The 15,341-nt window shown below is 36.0% G+C and overlaps 1 protein-coding gene across 1 annotated transcript in view; it reads right to left on the reverse strand.

Moving 5' to 3' along the window:
* Window positions 1–15,341, reverse strand: part of LOC149804759 (uncharacterized) — a 258,169-nt gene that overhangs the window by 109,616 nt on the left and 133,212 nt on the right. The window contains exons 14-19 of the mRNA XM_089944059.1: window positions 14,696–14,787; window positions 11,378–11,571; window positions 10,024–10,142; window positions 7,599–7,850; window positions 5,861–5,968; window positions 2,539–2,743 (exon numbers count right to left, since the gene is read on the reverse strand). Of these exons, the coding sequence (XP_089800185.1) occupies window positions 2,539–2,743; window positions 5,861–5,968; window positions 7,599–7,850; window positions 10,024–10,142; window positions 11,378–11,571; window positions 14,696–14,787 (970 nt within the window). The remainder of the gene's footprint in view (window positions 1–2,538; window positions 2,744–5,860; window positions 5,969–7,598; window positions 7,851–10,023; window positions 10,143–11,377; window positions 11,572–14,695; window positions 14,788–15,341) is intronic.

Here is a 15,341-nt window from a genome sequence, read left to right on the forward strand (position 1 = left end):
TTCCCAGGTTTTCCCGGGTTCTTCCTCCACCATTAATACTGGCCGCCATGTATAGCCAATCGCGTGCTGAAAAATGGCATTAAACCCAACAACAACAACAACAACAACAACAACTATTATTAGTATTATAAAATATATCTGGAATAAGAGAATGGACACTATGCCATAGACATGGGGGATTTAAATCCCCACAAGCTAAAAAGGTTTTTTTTTTAATTCAGAAAAACAATTGTCAATATTTTTCATTATATGAACCAGCATTAATTGTCAAATTCTTTAAGGTAGTTTCGGGAATTACATTTTATCCAGGAATAACTGATGCCTGATAAAGAAAATGCACTAATAGTTTTTAATAGGCCACATGAACTGTTATGCTGCTTCAAGTTACAGGAGTCTTAATACTGTATAATAATAAAGTACTCTTCACCACTTAGTGCCAAAATTCCCAAAATGTTTCGTGGAAAGCTTTTTGTAGTAATGAAATTCATTGTAATGTTTCATCATTACAAGGTGACAGAGTAGGAATGATCATTTTTATAAGGCAGCAATGGTTATTGATCCAGTTACAGTATGTATGACTGTACTGGTGGCCTAAGGGGTCAGAGTGTCCACCTCTGATGTGGATGGTTGCTGGTTCGAGCCCTGGCAGAGTCATAGCAGATGTCTCGCTTGGCACTCAGCATTAAGAGGTAAGTGGTAGGAGTAGTTGGCCTGGTGTCAGGATAATGTGACTGGGTGGGACATGATGCTACATGTCTGTAGTATGATGCCCTGGTGCTCGACATCACTATAAATTGAATTTTTTTAAGGCTACATTAAAAATCCAAATCTCTTTCTCTCACTCTCTCTCTCTGACACACACACATTATGTATGGTTTTGGATCCAATGACATTGTGTATTGTTTGGGATCCAATTACAGCAATGTATAGTTTTGGATCCAATGACATTGTGTATTGTTTTGGATCCAATTACAGCAATGTATAGTTTTGGATCCAATGACAGTATTATAATTATGGATCAAACTACAGTGTATACTGTTATGGATCCAATTACAGTATGTATGGTTGTGGATCCAATTACAGTATGTATGGTTGTGAATCCAATTACAGTATGTATGGTTGTGGATCCAATTACAGTATGCATGGTTTTGAATCCAATTACAGTATGTATGGTTGTGGATTAAATTACAGTATACATGATTTTGGATCCTATTACAGTACGTATGGTTGTGGATGCAATTACAGTATGTATGGTTTTGGATCCAATTACAGTATGTATGGTTGTGAATCCAATTACAGTATGTATGGTTGTGAATCCAATTACAGTATGTATGGTTTTGAATCCAATTACAGTATGTATGGTTATGAATCCAATTACAGTATGTATGGTTGTGGATCCACTTACAGTATGTATGGTTGTGGATTAAATTACAGTATATATGGTTTTTGATCCAATTACATTATGTATGTTTCTTTAATCCGATGACAGTATGTATGGTTCAGGAACCAATTCTAGTATAAATGGTTTAGGATCCAATTACGTTTAGAACCAGACCGCTCCAGTGGCCTAGAGGTTAGAACATCTGCCTCAGATGCAGGAGATCATGGGTTCAATCCTTGGACAAGTCATACCAAAGACTTACAAAAATGGTACGAATAGCTGCCTCGCTAGAGGCCTGGCGTCAGGATAATGTGACTGGATGGGACATCATGCTTCATGTATGCAGCACTATATCCCAGTGCAAAAATCACTTTAAACTGCCACACAGCTGACATCATAGCAATATGACTGAAAAATTGTTAAAGCTATGTTAAAAATCCTAACCCCCCACACACGTTTAGGATCCTATTATAGTATTAATGGTTTTGAATCCAATTACAGCATGTATGATTATGGATCCAATTACGACATGTATAGTTTTGGAACGAATTACAGTATGTATTGGGGCCCCGAATGGCCGAGTGGTCTAAAGCACTCTCCGTTACGGATCATTGCCATCTCACAGCTGTCTGTGTGGGTTTGAGTCTCGGATTCAGCCAATGTGGGTATGTGAGAAAGCTTGCCAGTAGCTTCTCGTAGGTTGGTGGTTCTTTCAGGGGTTTTCCCGGGTTCTTCCTCCACCATTAATACTGGCCGCCATGTATAGCCTATAGTGTGCTGAAAAATGGTGTTAAACCCTATAACAACAATAACAGTATGTATTGGTTTGAATCCAAAGACAGTATGAGTGGGTTGGATCCAACTATGTAATAATAATGCTGTGTATAATCTACCCAAGCATAAGGTGACCTCTCATATGACACAGTTAGCTTTTATGGTGCCCTTGAACAAATCACAGTGAGAGAAAATCACCTTGCGTTTCCTCTAAATCACTGGCTACTACATACCTAGAAAATATTAATGCAAGAGAATATTGTCTCAATTTCTTCAGTATCACAGACTTATCATGTCCCATGGTAAGTACTTTGTCCAAAATCAACACCCTTTATAAAATTTTAAAAAAGTATGATGTACTGAATTAAAAAAATTAAACTTACCCTTGCCCTGGCCCAGGTGGGCAGCTGACTAACACTAGTTCTAAAATCAAGACTTGGGCTAGTATTAAAGTCAGGAGAGTCCTCCTTCAATTTATTCAGGACTTTCAGGGGTGTAATAAACTGACTCTCATCTATGTCCATTGTCTGGGGCTGTGCATCTATCTGATCTTCTACTAAAGAAGGAGACATGACACCTTCTCTTTTGCTGAAAGTACAAAGTAAACAAGGAATTGGCATCATGAGTTTGGGTCCAGAAATGAAAGTGTAAATGATGAATAGATAGACAATCAGATCAAAACTAAAAAATATTTTTCACTATTATTACAAAAAGCACATGTACACCCCCAGTCCCATATACGTACTAAGAACTGTAAATAGCAGAGGCACATCCAGACCACTATAATTCATTCTACACATCATCATGAATGTTATCCACATCTGTTTCTCACTAAATTTCACATCAGTCTGAAAATGTCATTAAAAGTGCCAAATTCGTTTTGTGTATGAATGATTCATATTATGATATGAATTTTTTTAAATGTAGCTTTAACAATTTTTCAGTCATATCGTTATATCTGCAGTGTGGCAATTATTAGTGATGTCTAGCACTGGGACATCATGGCACAGACATGTAGCATGATGTCCCACCCAGTCACATTATCCTGACACCAGGCTGACCAGTCCTAACACTAACCTCTTAATGCTGAGCGCCTAGTGAGGCAGCTGTTAGTACCATTTTTAATAAGTCTTTGGTACGACTCAGCCTGGGTTTGAACCCATCACCTCCTGCATCCAAGGTGGAGGCTCTAACAAACAGGCCACAGGAGCAGTCCTGAATTCATACTGACATACCGTGCAACACTATTCATTTGATACATGCTGAAAAAAGGACTAGTCTGTGTGCATGTAATTTGATATGTTTCTTCCGGAGTGCTGGAAGAGTTCATATTTGATACTGCAAAGAAATTAAAGGAAGGCAACTACAGTATGACTGAATAGGAAAGCAGCTCAGTCCTTAATGAACAAATTTTGATATAAACAGACCATACTGTTTCAGCACATATTTAATCAGATGAGTAAAGCTGTGTCAATTTGAACGGTGTTGCAATATTTCTTACACTAAATGAATTAGTTACTTTTAACTATATTTAATGATGCTAACCTGAAAGTTCACTAAGCTACAGATGTAGATATGATACATGATGTTGTGCACAACAAATTTAAGTCCCATAGGTGTACCAAGAACTGTAAATAGCAGAAGGAACATGTACACCACTAGTCCCATACGTATACAAAATATCAAAGATATCTTAAATTGTTGCTTCCCTGCTTACAAAAGTGTAAATGATGAATGGGTCAATGACCAAACAAATGTAGAAAAACATCACAATTATTGAAACTTAACTTTAGAATAACATGAGGCACATCTACACTACTAATATAATATGTGTACCAAATTGAAAATAGCTATTCAGTTATGCTCTGGGGAAAAAAGCGAAAAATAATAGATGGAGGAGCAAATAGATATAAATATTAAAAATAGTCAAACTTCAAGACAGCTCTTTATAGTGATGTGTTATGACACTTGTCTCTCTGCCTTTAATGGCTGTTTTCAGCAAGTGACATGCAAGGTATTGCATCAAGACACTAACCTCTCTGCATTCAATGGCTGATTGCAGCAAGTGACATGCCCTGTATTGTGTCATGACACTACCTCTATGTATTCAATGGCTGTTTGCAGCAAGAAACATGCCCTTGATTGTGTTATGTCATAACACTAACCTCTTTGTATTCAATGGATGTTTGCAGCAAGTGACAGGCCCTTTTTTGTGTTAGGCAATGGCACTATCCTCATTGTATTCAGTGGCTGTTTGCAGCAAGTGACATGCCCTTTATTGTGTCATGACACTAACCTCTCTGCATTCAATGGTTGTTTGCAGCAGGCGACATACCCTTTATTGTGTCATGACACTAACCTCTCTGTATTCAATGGATGTTTGCAGCAAAAGACAGGCCCTTCACTGTGTTAGGCCATGGCACTATCCTCATTGTATTCAATGGTTGTTTGCAGCAAGTAACATGCCCTTTATTGTGTCATGACACTAACCTCTCTGCATTCAATGGCTGTTTGCAGTAAGTGACATGCCCTTGATTGTGTTATGTCATAACACTAGCCTCTTTTTATTCAATGGCTGTTTGCAGCAAGAGACAGACCCTCCACTGTGGTAGGCCATGGCACTATCCTCATTGTATTCAATGGCTGTTTGCAGCAAGTGACATGCCCTTTATAGTGTTATGACAAGCCTCTCTGCATTCAATGTCTGTTTGCAGTAAGTGACATGTCCTTGATTGTGTTATGTCATAACACTAGCCTCTTTGTATTCAATGGCTTTTTGCAGCAAGTGACATGTTCTTTATTGTGTCATGATACTAACCTCTCTGCATTTAACAGCGGTTTGCAGCAAGTGACATCCCCTTTATTGTGTCATGATACTAATCTCTATGCATTCAATGGCTGTTTGCAACAAGTGACATGATCTTTGGTGGCGCTCTACAGTTTCGCATTTTGCACAGGTTAGAATTTTAAAGAAAAAGAATTTCCCAGGCTTTCCTCACTGGTTATACTGGCAATTTAAAAAAGACCTTGTATATCTTAGGTATAATTCATAGAACCTTTAATTCCCTTTATTTTCATGTATGATTGATGGGTGTAATATGGGTTTTAGAGTATACAGCTTGGCCTTAGTCCAGATGTGCACCTTTCAAAAACGTGCTAGCTCTACTTGGTCATTTTCACTAAATTCATTTTCCTTATTTTAATAGCTGCTATGGATAGTGTACTTTAGACTAATTCAGGCTGATTTTTTAGCACAAGGGAGCAATCATTTTAGTTAGCAATGTGCTTAAATCATGTACAATATCCAAAGAAATATCATCCACATTACATTAATGTAGCACAGAGGTATACCAACATTCTCTTCATTGTGCATGTTATAAATGCAAATAACTTCAATTTACATATGTCACTCTCTCAAAAGTACATAATAACTGGTGAGCGCCCCCTTTATAGTTTACCTCTTATGTAGTATGATTATCTGCTTTTCAATACAATGAGTTCCAAAGTTCGATAATTCTTATGGGACTACATACCAATATTACAATTAATACAATTCATTTGGGTAATTATTCCTGATGGGTTTGTACTAAAGTACATAAAGATCGTTGGCTGAATACAGATTCCCCATGACCTGAAAGTTTAACATGCTGAACAATAACATGTATTGTCCAGCCTTGTATTTCTTTCTTTAGAACATGTCCGTACCTGGAAACACTGTTAAGAGAGACACCAAGTGGCAGTTTGTCCAATTCCTTAAGTCTTGACTGGATCTGTTTAGTCATCTCCACTGGAAGACGCCATACAAATATACACCTACAAAGATACAAAAGAAAAATAAATGACACAGGTGTTCATTAATAATTTCACTGATTAATAATTGGCATGTTGCAATAATTGCAAGAAGAAGCAAATGTTTACACTATAATAGGAGCAACTGTTGTCCTTTGAAAACTTTAACAAAAATGTATGCAAATAATGTAGAGGGAAAATACTTGTCCCAATATGTACATACTGTTATGTATATTTAATTATTTGTCTGTTAGTTTCAAATTTTTGTATTATTCCATTAAATGCTTTTGTAGTGTAACATTGTTTAATGAACATGACACTGTCCAGAATTTAGTTCTGTTCTGTTTGACCTGATTTACCTTTCTTTTTTCACTGATGTAAACAACTAATAATAGCTTCATGAAACGTAACTAGTTGCTGACCTAGTTCCAAAATCAGTGACAGTTTTGGTAAACAACATGTTTTAATTTGTTTTATTTTTCTCAGAGTAAGAATCATTAAGTTCGGTCAAGGTCATACCTGGACTATGTGATCTTTTATCATGTGCCAATTGGTAACAAACAAATTTTTCCAGAAGAATGAACTTCTGCCCCTAATCCAGGAATCTGTTTTGTGCCTTAGTTATATAACTGATGTTTCAATAAAGGATTGTCAGTTGGGCTTAACTACACTTGACAAGTTAAGCTGTATTATGTTATGACCAGTTTGGGCTGAATTTTGTTTTTCTTGAAATTGTTGAATTCATATGATTGTTTTCTGTGGAAATACAAAAGTGCTCTGATAATTCTTGGACAAAGACATTCATTGGATTTTATACTGAATTCAGAACTGGAATAATATTTTCTGTGATTCAACAGGAGACTGTCGACATTTCTGCACATCATAGGTTATTACAGACATCATCGCCTTCCGTTTTGAAATTCATCGAGATTTGAACTGAGATTCACTTAGAACTTTTCATCAACAGAACTTGTGATTTAATTCTTGGATTACAATTTTGGATTTAATTCACAATACCACAAGTTCCTTTTTTCTCATTTTTCACTTTGTATTTGAGGGAAATAAATTATTCAATAAATTTAACAAAGCTTGTTGTCTTCACTCTTTTCTGTTACTTCTTTTAAGAGCATAGTCTTGTAACAATACACATTTTTAGAAGCTCTACATAGAAAATAATTGTCCCAATATGTGCACACCAGACTATATTCACATACCATGGGATCCACTTTATGGGTAAGGGTGGAAAAACTAATTATGTTTATATTATTGAATCAATTAACATGTTATATTTTTGGTTCAAGCCAAGAATCTTGAATAGTAATATGAGACAACTCTCATCTTCATCTAACCTTTCTTTCATAGGTAGGTAATTCATCCTTACTAGACAATTCAGTTAATGGCATGTAAGGTAATGAATTGACAGTATATCTTTTCTGCAAGCTTAAAGAGACATGAGAGTTAATATACGAGACCACCTTCACCTTCATACTTAGGTGATTTTTGTTTAACTGTATATTATAATTGTACACTTGTCATGACAAACTAAGTTGAGCCAATTTAGATTTTTATAAATGGTCTAGAAATCAAAGTCTGCTTCATTCAAAAAGATTCATCAGCAAGACATAATTTCTATAGTCTTTTTACGGTTACTCACCCATCTCCAGACACAGAGATCAGATGTTTGAAATCATTCATGAACTTCACAGCAGTAGCCACCTCTGAGTGTCCATAAATGGTAGCTAACAGCTCTCCTGTATAAAAGTCCAGGAAACACAAGTTCTTGTCTGTACAACTTGTGACAGCATAAGACCCTGATGGGTCAAGCTGGACCCTAATTAGGACCCCATCATCTGTCAGTGATGCCTTATAGCTCTTCTTATGTTTGGCAGTCTTTATGTTGTATATTCTGAAAGATAGGTAGATTTTTGTTCAGAAACTTTTTTCCCTAATCAACATTAATTGCAAAACAATGTCAAGTGTAATACGGTCTCCAAGGTAAAGCAAACTGACCCTGAATGGCTGGCCTCATAATCTTGCAAGTGTCCTACCTTGGCACCAAATCTGGGACCAATGAGTGAGAAGACTACTAAAATGCATGTATAATAAACACAAGAACGTGAGAAATGTATCAACAAATATTTTAAAAACACAAATAACAAAAAATAAGTGGCAATAAAAACCAAAACATTAATCATTTAACCTAGTTCAATACTTAGCCATAGCAAATATATTTAAACACAAATAACAATAAAAATGTGAGTTTGAGATTGAACCTAAATCACTGAAGCATGAAACTTGGGTCACAGTAACCTACTTAATGCAGGGTGCTAAACCCTATCTGGATAATGAAATAAAGGCAAAAGTTAATCTGAACAAGTAAAACAACTCTTGCTGTAAAGGTGTGTTACTAACATTGATGCATACAATTATCAAGTTTGATGATTCTTGCATAAACAGAACTTGAGATATATACACACAAGAACTTTAACTTACATCATTAAGTCTGAAATATGGGTTATGGTGACCTACTTACATGATAACGGTGTAGTACTCAGAAAAATGCATCCCCTCACCAAGTTTAATGATTTCATGTACAACAGTATTTATACAGTGCACAAAAGAAACAAGCCAAATGCAAAACTTAACCAAAAATGTACAACTAAATACAATGTTATCCATGTCAAGCCACTCTAAAGCAGGTGGTTTCTATGAAACCCACTCGAAGTCAAGCCCCTTTCCAACAGGTAGGTCTTACGAAACCCACTCCAAATCAAACTGCTTCCCAGTATGTAGGTCATATGAAACCCACTCCAAGTCAAGCCCCTTTCCAACAGGTAGGTCTTACGAAACCCACTCCAAATCAAGCTGCTTCCCAGTATGTAGGTCTTACGAAACCCACTCCAAATCATGCTGCTTCCCAGTATGTAGGTCATATGAAACCCACTCCAAGTCAAGCCCCTTTCCAACAGGTAAGTCTTACGAAATCCACTCCAAATCAAGCTGCTTCACAGCATGTAGGTCATAAGAAATCTACTCCAAACCAAGCCCTATTAGGTAGGTCCAAATGAAACCCACTCCAAACTATGAAAAGAATGGCTAAGATTCAGTGGGACAATAAGCTAATATGTGTGGACACTGGCACCAGTTTTTTTTAATGCCTTTTTGATGTACAGTGTTGGCATTTTTTATGCATTTTAATGTACATTGTACAGTGTTGGCATTTTTGTATTTTTGACGTACAGTGTTGCCATTTTTATGCATCTTTGATGTGCAGTGTTGCCATTGTTATGCATTTTAATGTATATGAAACAGTGCTGGCATTTTTATGCATTTTTGATGTGCAGTATTGGCATTTTCTAAAAACTTTTATGTACAATGTTGGCATTTCAAGACCTTTTCATCCTGCTGAAGAGACAGAAGAATGAATGGATGAATGAATTGGTCTCAAATATGGAAATATGTCATACATTGGGGCAGATATATTTAAATGGGAAAAGACTGATTTGGATTTGTGTTCCACAGCACAAAAACAAAAGTAGTTATTTTAGTGCTGAGGCAACTGGAGTAGTGTCTTGCCCAAGGATACATTATTGTTGCTGACCCAGGTTAATCTGCTGCAAAGACTTCAACCTGCACCTTTAAATCATGAACCTGTCAATAACTGAGCCACTGTGATTCCCAGGAAAGAAAGTAGTTCTAGAAGTAATGTTGCCACATGAACAATCCCACTTTCACTGTCACTGTGGCAATCCAAAACTTGTCTCACACTGATACATTTAAGTATTTCATAAAAGGCATAATAAAAAAAAGACTAATTCACATTATTGTGTATTTTCCTCATATAAATACTAGGAAACTTGATGGAAATGTATCTGTAAAATTAAACTCTTAAGTAAACACCATGCCTTCAATACAAGGTCTGCAACTTGACTGATGTATACCTAACTTGTAGCCTGAAAACCAGATTTAATAGTGGACTAAAAATAAAAACCAAAATCGTCCAATACTTTCCTATCTTACAGTGGACTAAAATGCAAACAATAATGTTCCAATGCTTTCCTATCAAACTTCTGTCCAACCTGAGGTTTCTGTCTTGGCATGCTGTGACTGCAAACTTGTGTGATGGATCTACATCCATGTCATACAGACTTGTTTTGCCCACTAAATGCTGATGCAGAACGAACTGGCACTCTGGGATCTGCAATTACATATGTTCACTGCCTAAGATATAATCTTTAAGCAATGGAAAAGGTCTACATTATTTACATTCACTTCAGAAGAAAACTCTTCAGTGCCAGAGAAGTAGCATGTTCAATGACTCAATAAATCTAAAGGCGAATTACTGTGAAACATACTGCAAATTCATTTTTACCAATTATTATGGAAATCATGGTTGTTATAAACCACAATTAAACAATGAATAATAATCCCTAAATAGAAATCATGAACTAAAATACCCAATGAATAATGGTCCCTGAATCCTCAATTTTAAAAGACCCAATGTCAATGGTCCCTGAATTCATGAATTAAAATACTCAATGAAAATGGTCCCTGAAACCATAAATTAAAAAACCCAATTAAAATGGTCCCTAAAACCATGAATTAAAATACCCAGTGAAAATGGTCCCGGAATCCATGAATTAAAAGACCCAGTGAATAATGATCCTTCAATCCATAAATTAAAAGTCCCAATAAACAATGATCCTTAAATCCTTGAATTAAAAGATCAAATGAACAATGATCCTTCAATCCTTGAATTAAAAGATCAAATGAACAATGATCCTAAAATCCATGAATTAAAAGATCCAATGAACAATGGTCCTTGAATCCATGAATAAAAAGACCTAATGAACAATGGTCCCTGAATTCATGAATTAAAAGGCCGAATGAACAATGATCCTTCAATCCACAAATTAAAGGACCCAATCAACAATCATCCTAAGCAGAAACAAGAGGACTCTTTTGTCAATCCAATGTATGAACAAAAATGTGCTATTTCATAAAACTATGAAAATTGATACCTTAAAAATAAATGAATTCATCATATTTGTAATAATCATCTTGAAACAAATAAAATTTGTTAGAATTATTTATAAAAACTAGTATAATTATATCAATTACAATTTAACAAGTAATAAATAACTGAACCTGATAATTGGCAGTTAGGAAAACTGTTAACAGATTAGGGCCTTCAACTGTAACTAGATGTCCGGGTACGAGTAACTGTGATGTCCCTATTTGCAACCGCTACTTAGACTGAAAATAGTTTGCAGCCTTGACTAAAGAGAGTAGGAGACATCGTGAATAAGCAGTTCAGAAGCAAACACTTCTGTGAGTTATGGATTAAGGCCCCTCATGATATATTTTATTGTGTTGAAAGGAAGGACCAAAACAAACTGTCATCACAAGGATCCCAATTATGCAAAGTATTACCTGTGCATTGCGAAAGAGGAGCGACTTGTCTGCTCCACATGACAACATCTTAATTTGGTTGTCTGTATTGGTGAATTTGACGGCTGTGATGGATGAGGAGTGGTCATCAAGAGTCTGCAATAACCCATATTCCTGCTCCACATCAAAAACGTGAATCAATCTGTCACGGCTTGTTGTAGCTAACAATTTTGGTCCTGACAAAGAAGATAACAAAATAATATCTTTGCGGAGATTTTGTTTAATTCACAGAAAAAAACTTCATCTTTATTACAAACTTTGCAAAACTCTCCTGCTAAACAAGTTTTTCCAAGCAATCCTTCCATAAGGAAAGAACTGATATCTCAAACTACACTGCTATCATCTTTACTGCAGGTTACAGAAAAATGTCAAAAATACATATTTAAAAAATCAACATTACAAGATAAACAAACATTTGAAAGTCTGGTATCAATTTTAAAAAAGTATTATTCGTACACATAAAATGACAGATGTTTACCTCTAAATGCTTATCCCTTTAATAAACTCTCATGTTTACACTTTGTTTTCATTGTCAAGTTTATTACAGGAAGGTATTCATTCCAAGGAGAAAAGGTATTCTACCCAAGTAAACGTGAATCAGGGGTTCAAAGCAGCTGTCCACTATATCTAAGGTTTGTCACAATCAAAATAGAATTAGACCCTAGAAGTAAGGTTTGTTACATTCAAAATAAAATGGAGTATGATTTGTCACATTCAAAATAAAATCAGACCCGAGAAGAAAGGCCTCTCACAATCATAATAAAATCAGACTCTGGATGAAAGATTTTTCACATTCTGAACAAGAATCCCTCAAAGGGAATTCTGCTTTACTGGCTACAAGAATTTCCTGGGATCCAAGATACGACCTTTTCTACTCTTTAACTGCAGAGTGTTGAAACCATACTGGATGTCAACTTGGCACCATTTTAATTTAGGAACAACAAGTTACCATAATAAGTTTTGTGATAGGAACCCAATGCTGATATAACATTCTGCTTTAGATGAGGGGCGATAAAAAAATTTTCAAGACAGATAACATGGTGGCCATATCTGATCTCAGATTGACATCATTCCTATTTAGAACCAACTAACCATGATAGGAAGTCTTTTGGTGAAAGCACAATTTTCATATGACCAGCCATCTAAAAAATGTTGTAATAACAAGATTTTTAAGATGGCCATTGTTGCAGTCATATTAAAAGTCAGATATTGTAGCAGTCATATTGGAAGTCAGATTGGCACCATTTTCAATTACAACCAAATCAGACATAAGAAGTCTTTCAGAGAAATATTTCAATATGGTTACTGTGGCAGGAATATTGAATGTCTCGATGGTACCATCAGGACCAACTAGACATCATAGGCTGTTTAGTAAAATCATCATATTGATATCACCATCCATACAGGAGCAGTAATGATAAGATGGACACTGTTGTTGATCGATACCACTTTCATTCTTGACCATTGGAAGAAGTCTTCTGGTGAAAACCACATTGCAATGTTATTTTTCATTCAGGAGGATTAGCAATAACAAGATTTTTCTGATGGCATCATTTTCATTCTGGACCAAGCAGACATCATACAATGTTTTAAAGTGAAAAACCCCATAACGATAAGACTATCTATGCAGGCAGAGTAGCCATAACAAGACACATACCAGACATACACTTGGTACTATTTTCATTTAGAACAAAGTAGACAACATCAGAAATCTTTTGGTAAAAAATCCATATCATAATGACCATCCATTCATTGAGTAGTGACAAATATTTTCAGTCAGTTGCCACTGCAGTTTTATTGGATGTATGGCTGGCACCATTTTCACTTAGGACTCAATAAAAAACGCGTCATAATGATCATCCATTCAGGGCTGTAGTGTCAACAAGTTTTTCAGACAGTCATGACAGCCATATTGGATGAATGACTGGCACCATTTTCATTTAGATCCAGGGGGCCCCGAGTGGCCGAGTGGTCTAAAGCGCTCTCTGTTATGGATCACTGCCATCTCACCTCTGCCTGCATGGGTTCGAGTCTCGGATTCAGCTAACGTGGGTATGTGAGAAAGCTTGCCAGTAGCTTCTTGTGAGTCGGTGGTTCTTTCTGGGGGTTTACCAGGTTCTTCCTCCACCATTAATACTGGCCGCCATGTATAGCCTATCGTGTGCTGAAAAATGGTGTTAAACCCTACAACAACAACAACAACAACAACAACATTTAGATCCAACTAGGTAATGTAAGAAGTCTATTGGTAAAAACATACAGCCATCCATTAGGACAGGAGTAAAGATAATATTTTCAAGATACGACTTTTAATACAGGAGGAGCAGCAATAAAAAAATTTCAAGATGGCAACTGTTGTGGCCCTTGTCAATATCATTTTCTGTTTAAGTAGAGTTTGTGATAGCAGGCATATTAGAAATCATAATATTGATATGACTATCCATTCGCAGGTTTGTTTGTGGTTTTATGACTCTAACACCACTTTTCAGCATAGTGGTGGAGGAACCTGGGAAAGTCCTGTGAAGAACCTCCAATCTACAGAAAGCTAACCATTTGAACACCCTGGGCCCTCATATTCAAGAAGAGTAGCTATAACAAGATTTTCAAGATGGCTGTCATGCTGACCATATCTGATATCAGATCAGCACTATTTTCACTTACATCCTACTAGACATTATAAGAAGTCTTTTGGTGAAAACACCATAATAATATGACCATCCAAACAGGGTTGGTGATAAGATTTTCAAGATGGTTGTCTTAATGGCCATATTGGATGTCCAAGCAGCACCAGTTTCATTTTGGACCAACTAGACCATGGGATAAATGTGCGTGTCAAGTTTCAAAGCAATCCATACACGTAATCCCCCTCCCCAAGTATAAGTGTAATTATTGCTATTATAAGTGGGAAGAAAGCATAATTTGGGTGTAAAAAGTGTAATCTATATAAAACATGCCAGAATTACAGCATGTATGAAAAAGATAAACTTTTACGACTAACCTGGTTCTGCAGTTTGTAATTATCTGACTCTATCAAGAAATAATACACGCAGAACACCTCAGAATTATGGACCTTTATAAATCTGTAATTATGTGGCTTGACTGACTAGTTATACTCTATGCACAACACCTCACAATCATGTAAGTAACTGACTCTATATAGGAATATTCTATACACAACACCTCACAATGTAATTACCTTATGCTATATAGGAATATTCTATACACAACACCTCAATCATGTAATTACCTGACTCTATATATGAATATTCTATACACAACACCTCACAATCATGTAATTACCTGACTCTATATAGGAATATTCTATACACAACACCTCAGAATCATGGGCCTCAATAACTCGGACTTCATCCATAAAGTGTAAATCATGCACCCTGAAAAAAAAGGTCAAAGACATTTACATCCTGAGTATGGACATATGATCAAAATTTAATACACTGGAGGAAGAAATCAAATTATCAGTGTCAAAATTGATCCTGTGTAGCAGCACCTTTTATCATTCTATTTATTTAAATAAAAAGACTGTCTACTATTAAAGTTAAATAAAACAATATGAAGGTTTATTTAAATTAGATAAGTTTCTCTGGCTTCAATTAAACCAGGATGCTCCATATGTGCCCTGACCAGAATGTGTCTTCCCTTTCACTACAGACTAATGCAAGACAAGACAGTAAATAAAAGTATCAATGATGCAAGGGGGAGGGGGGAGCAGTGAAATACTAATCCAAGGTCTAGTAAAGAATAATTTAAATACATTCTCAAGTCCAACCCTTTAATTCCAATTTCTACAAAATAAACAGTTTTCGCTCATCATTTGCTTGTATGTTAGATGACCACATGTGATACAGTCACAGATTTAGACTGGGTCTATTGCTCTGATCTGCATATATGTTGCATGACCATACATGATACGGTCACAAATTTAGCC

This window comes from Sinohyriopsis cumingii, chromosome 2 (assembly GCF_028554795.1).
Source record: "Sinohyriopsis cumingii isolate HCF-2022 chromosome 2, ASM2855479v2, whole genome shotgun sequence".
Classification (NCBI taxonomy): domain Eukaryota; kingdom Metazoa; phylum Mollusca; class Bivalvia; order Unionida; family Unionidae; genus Sinohyriopsis; species Sinohyriopsis cumingii.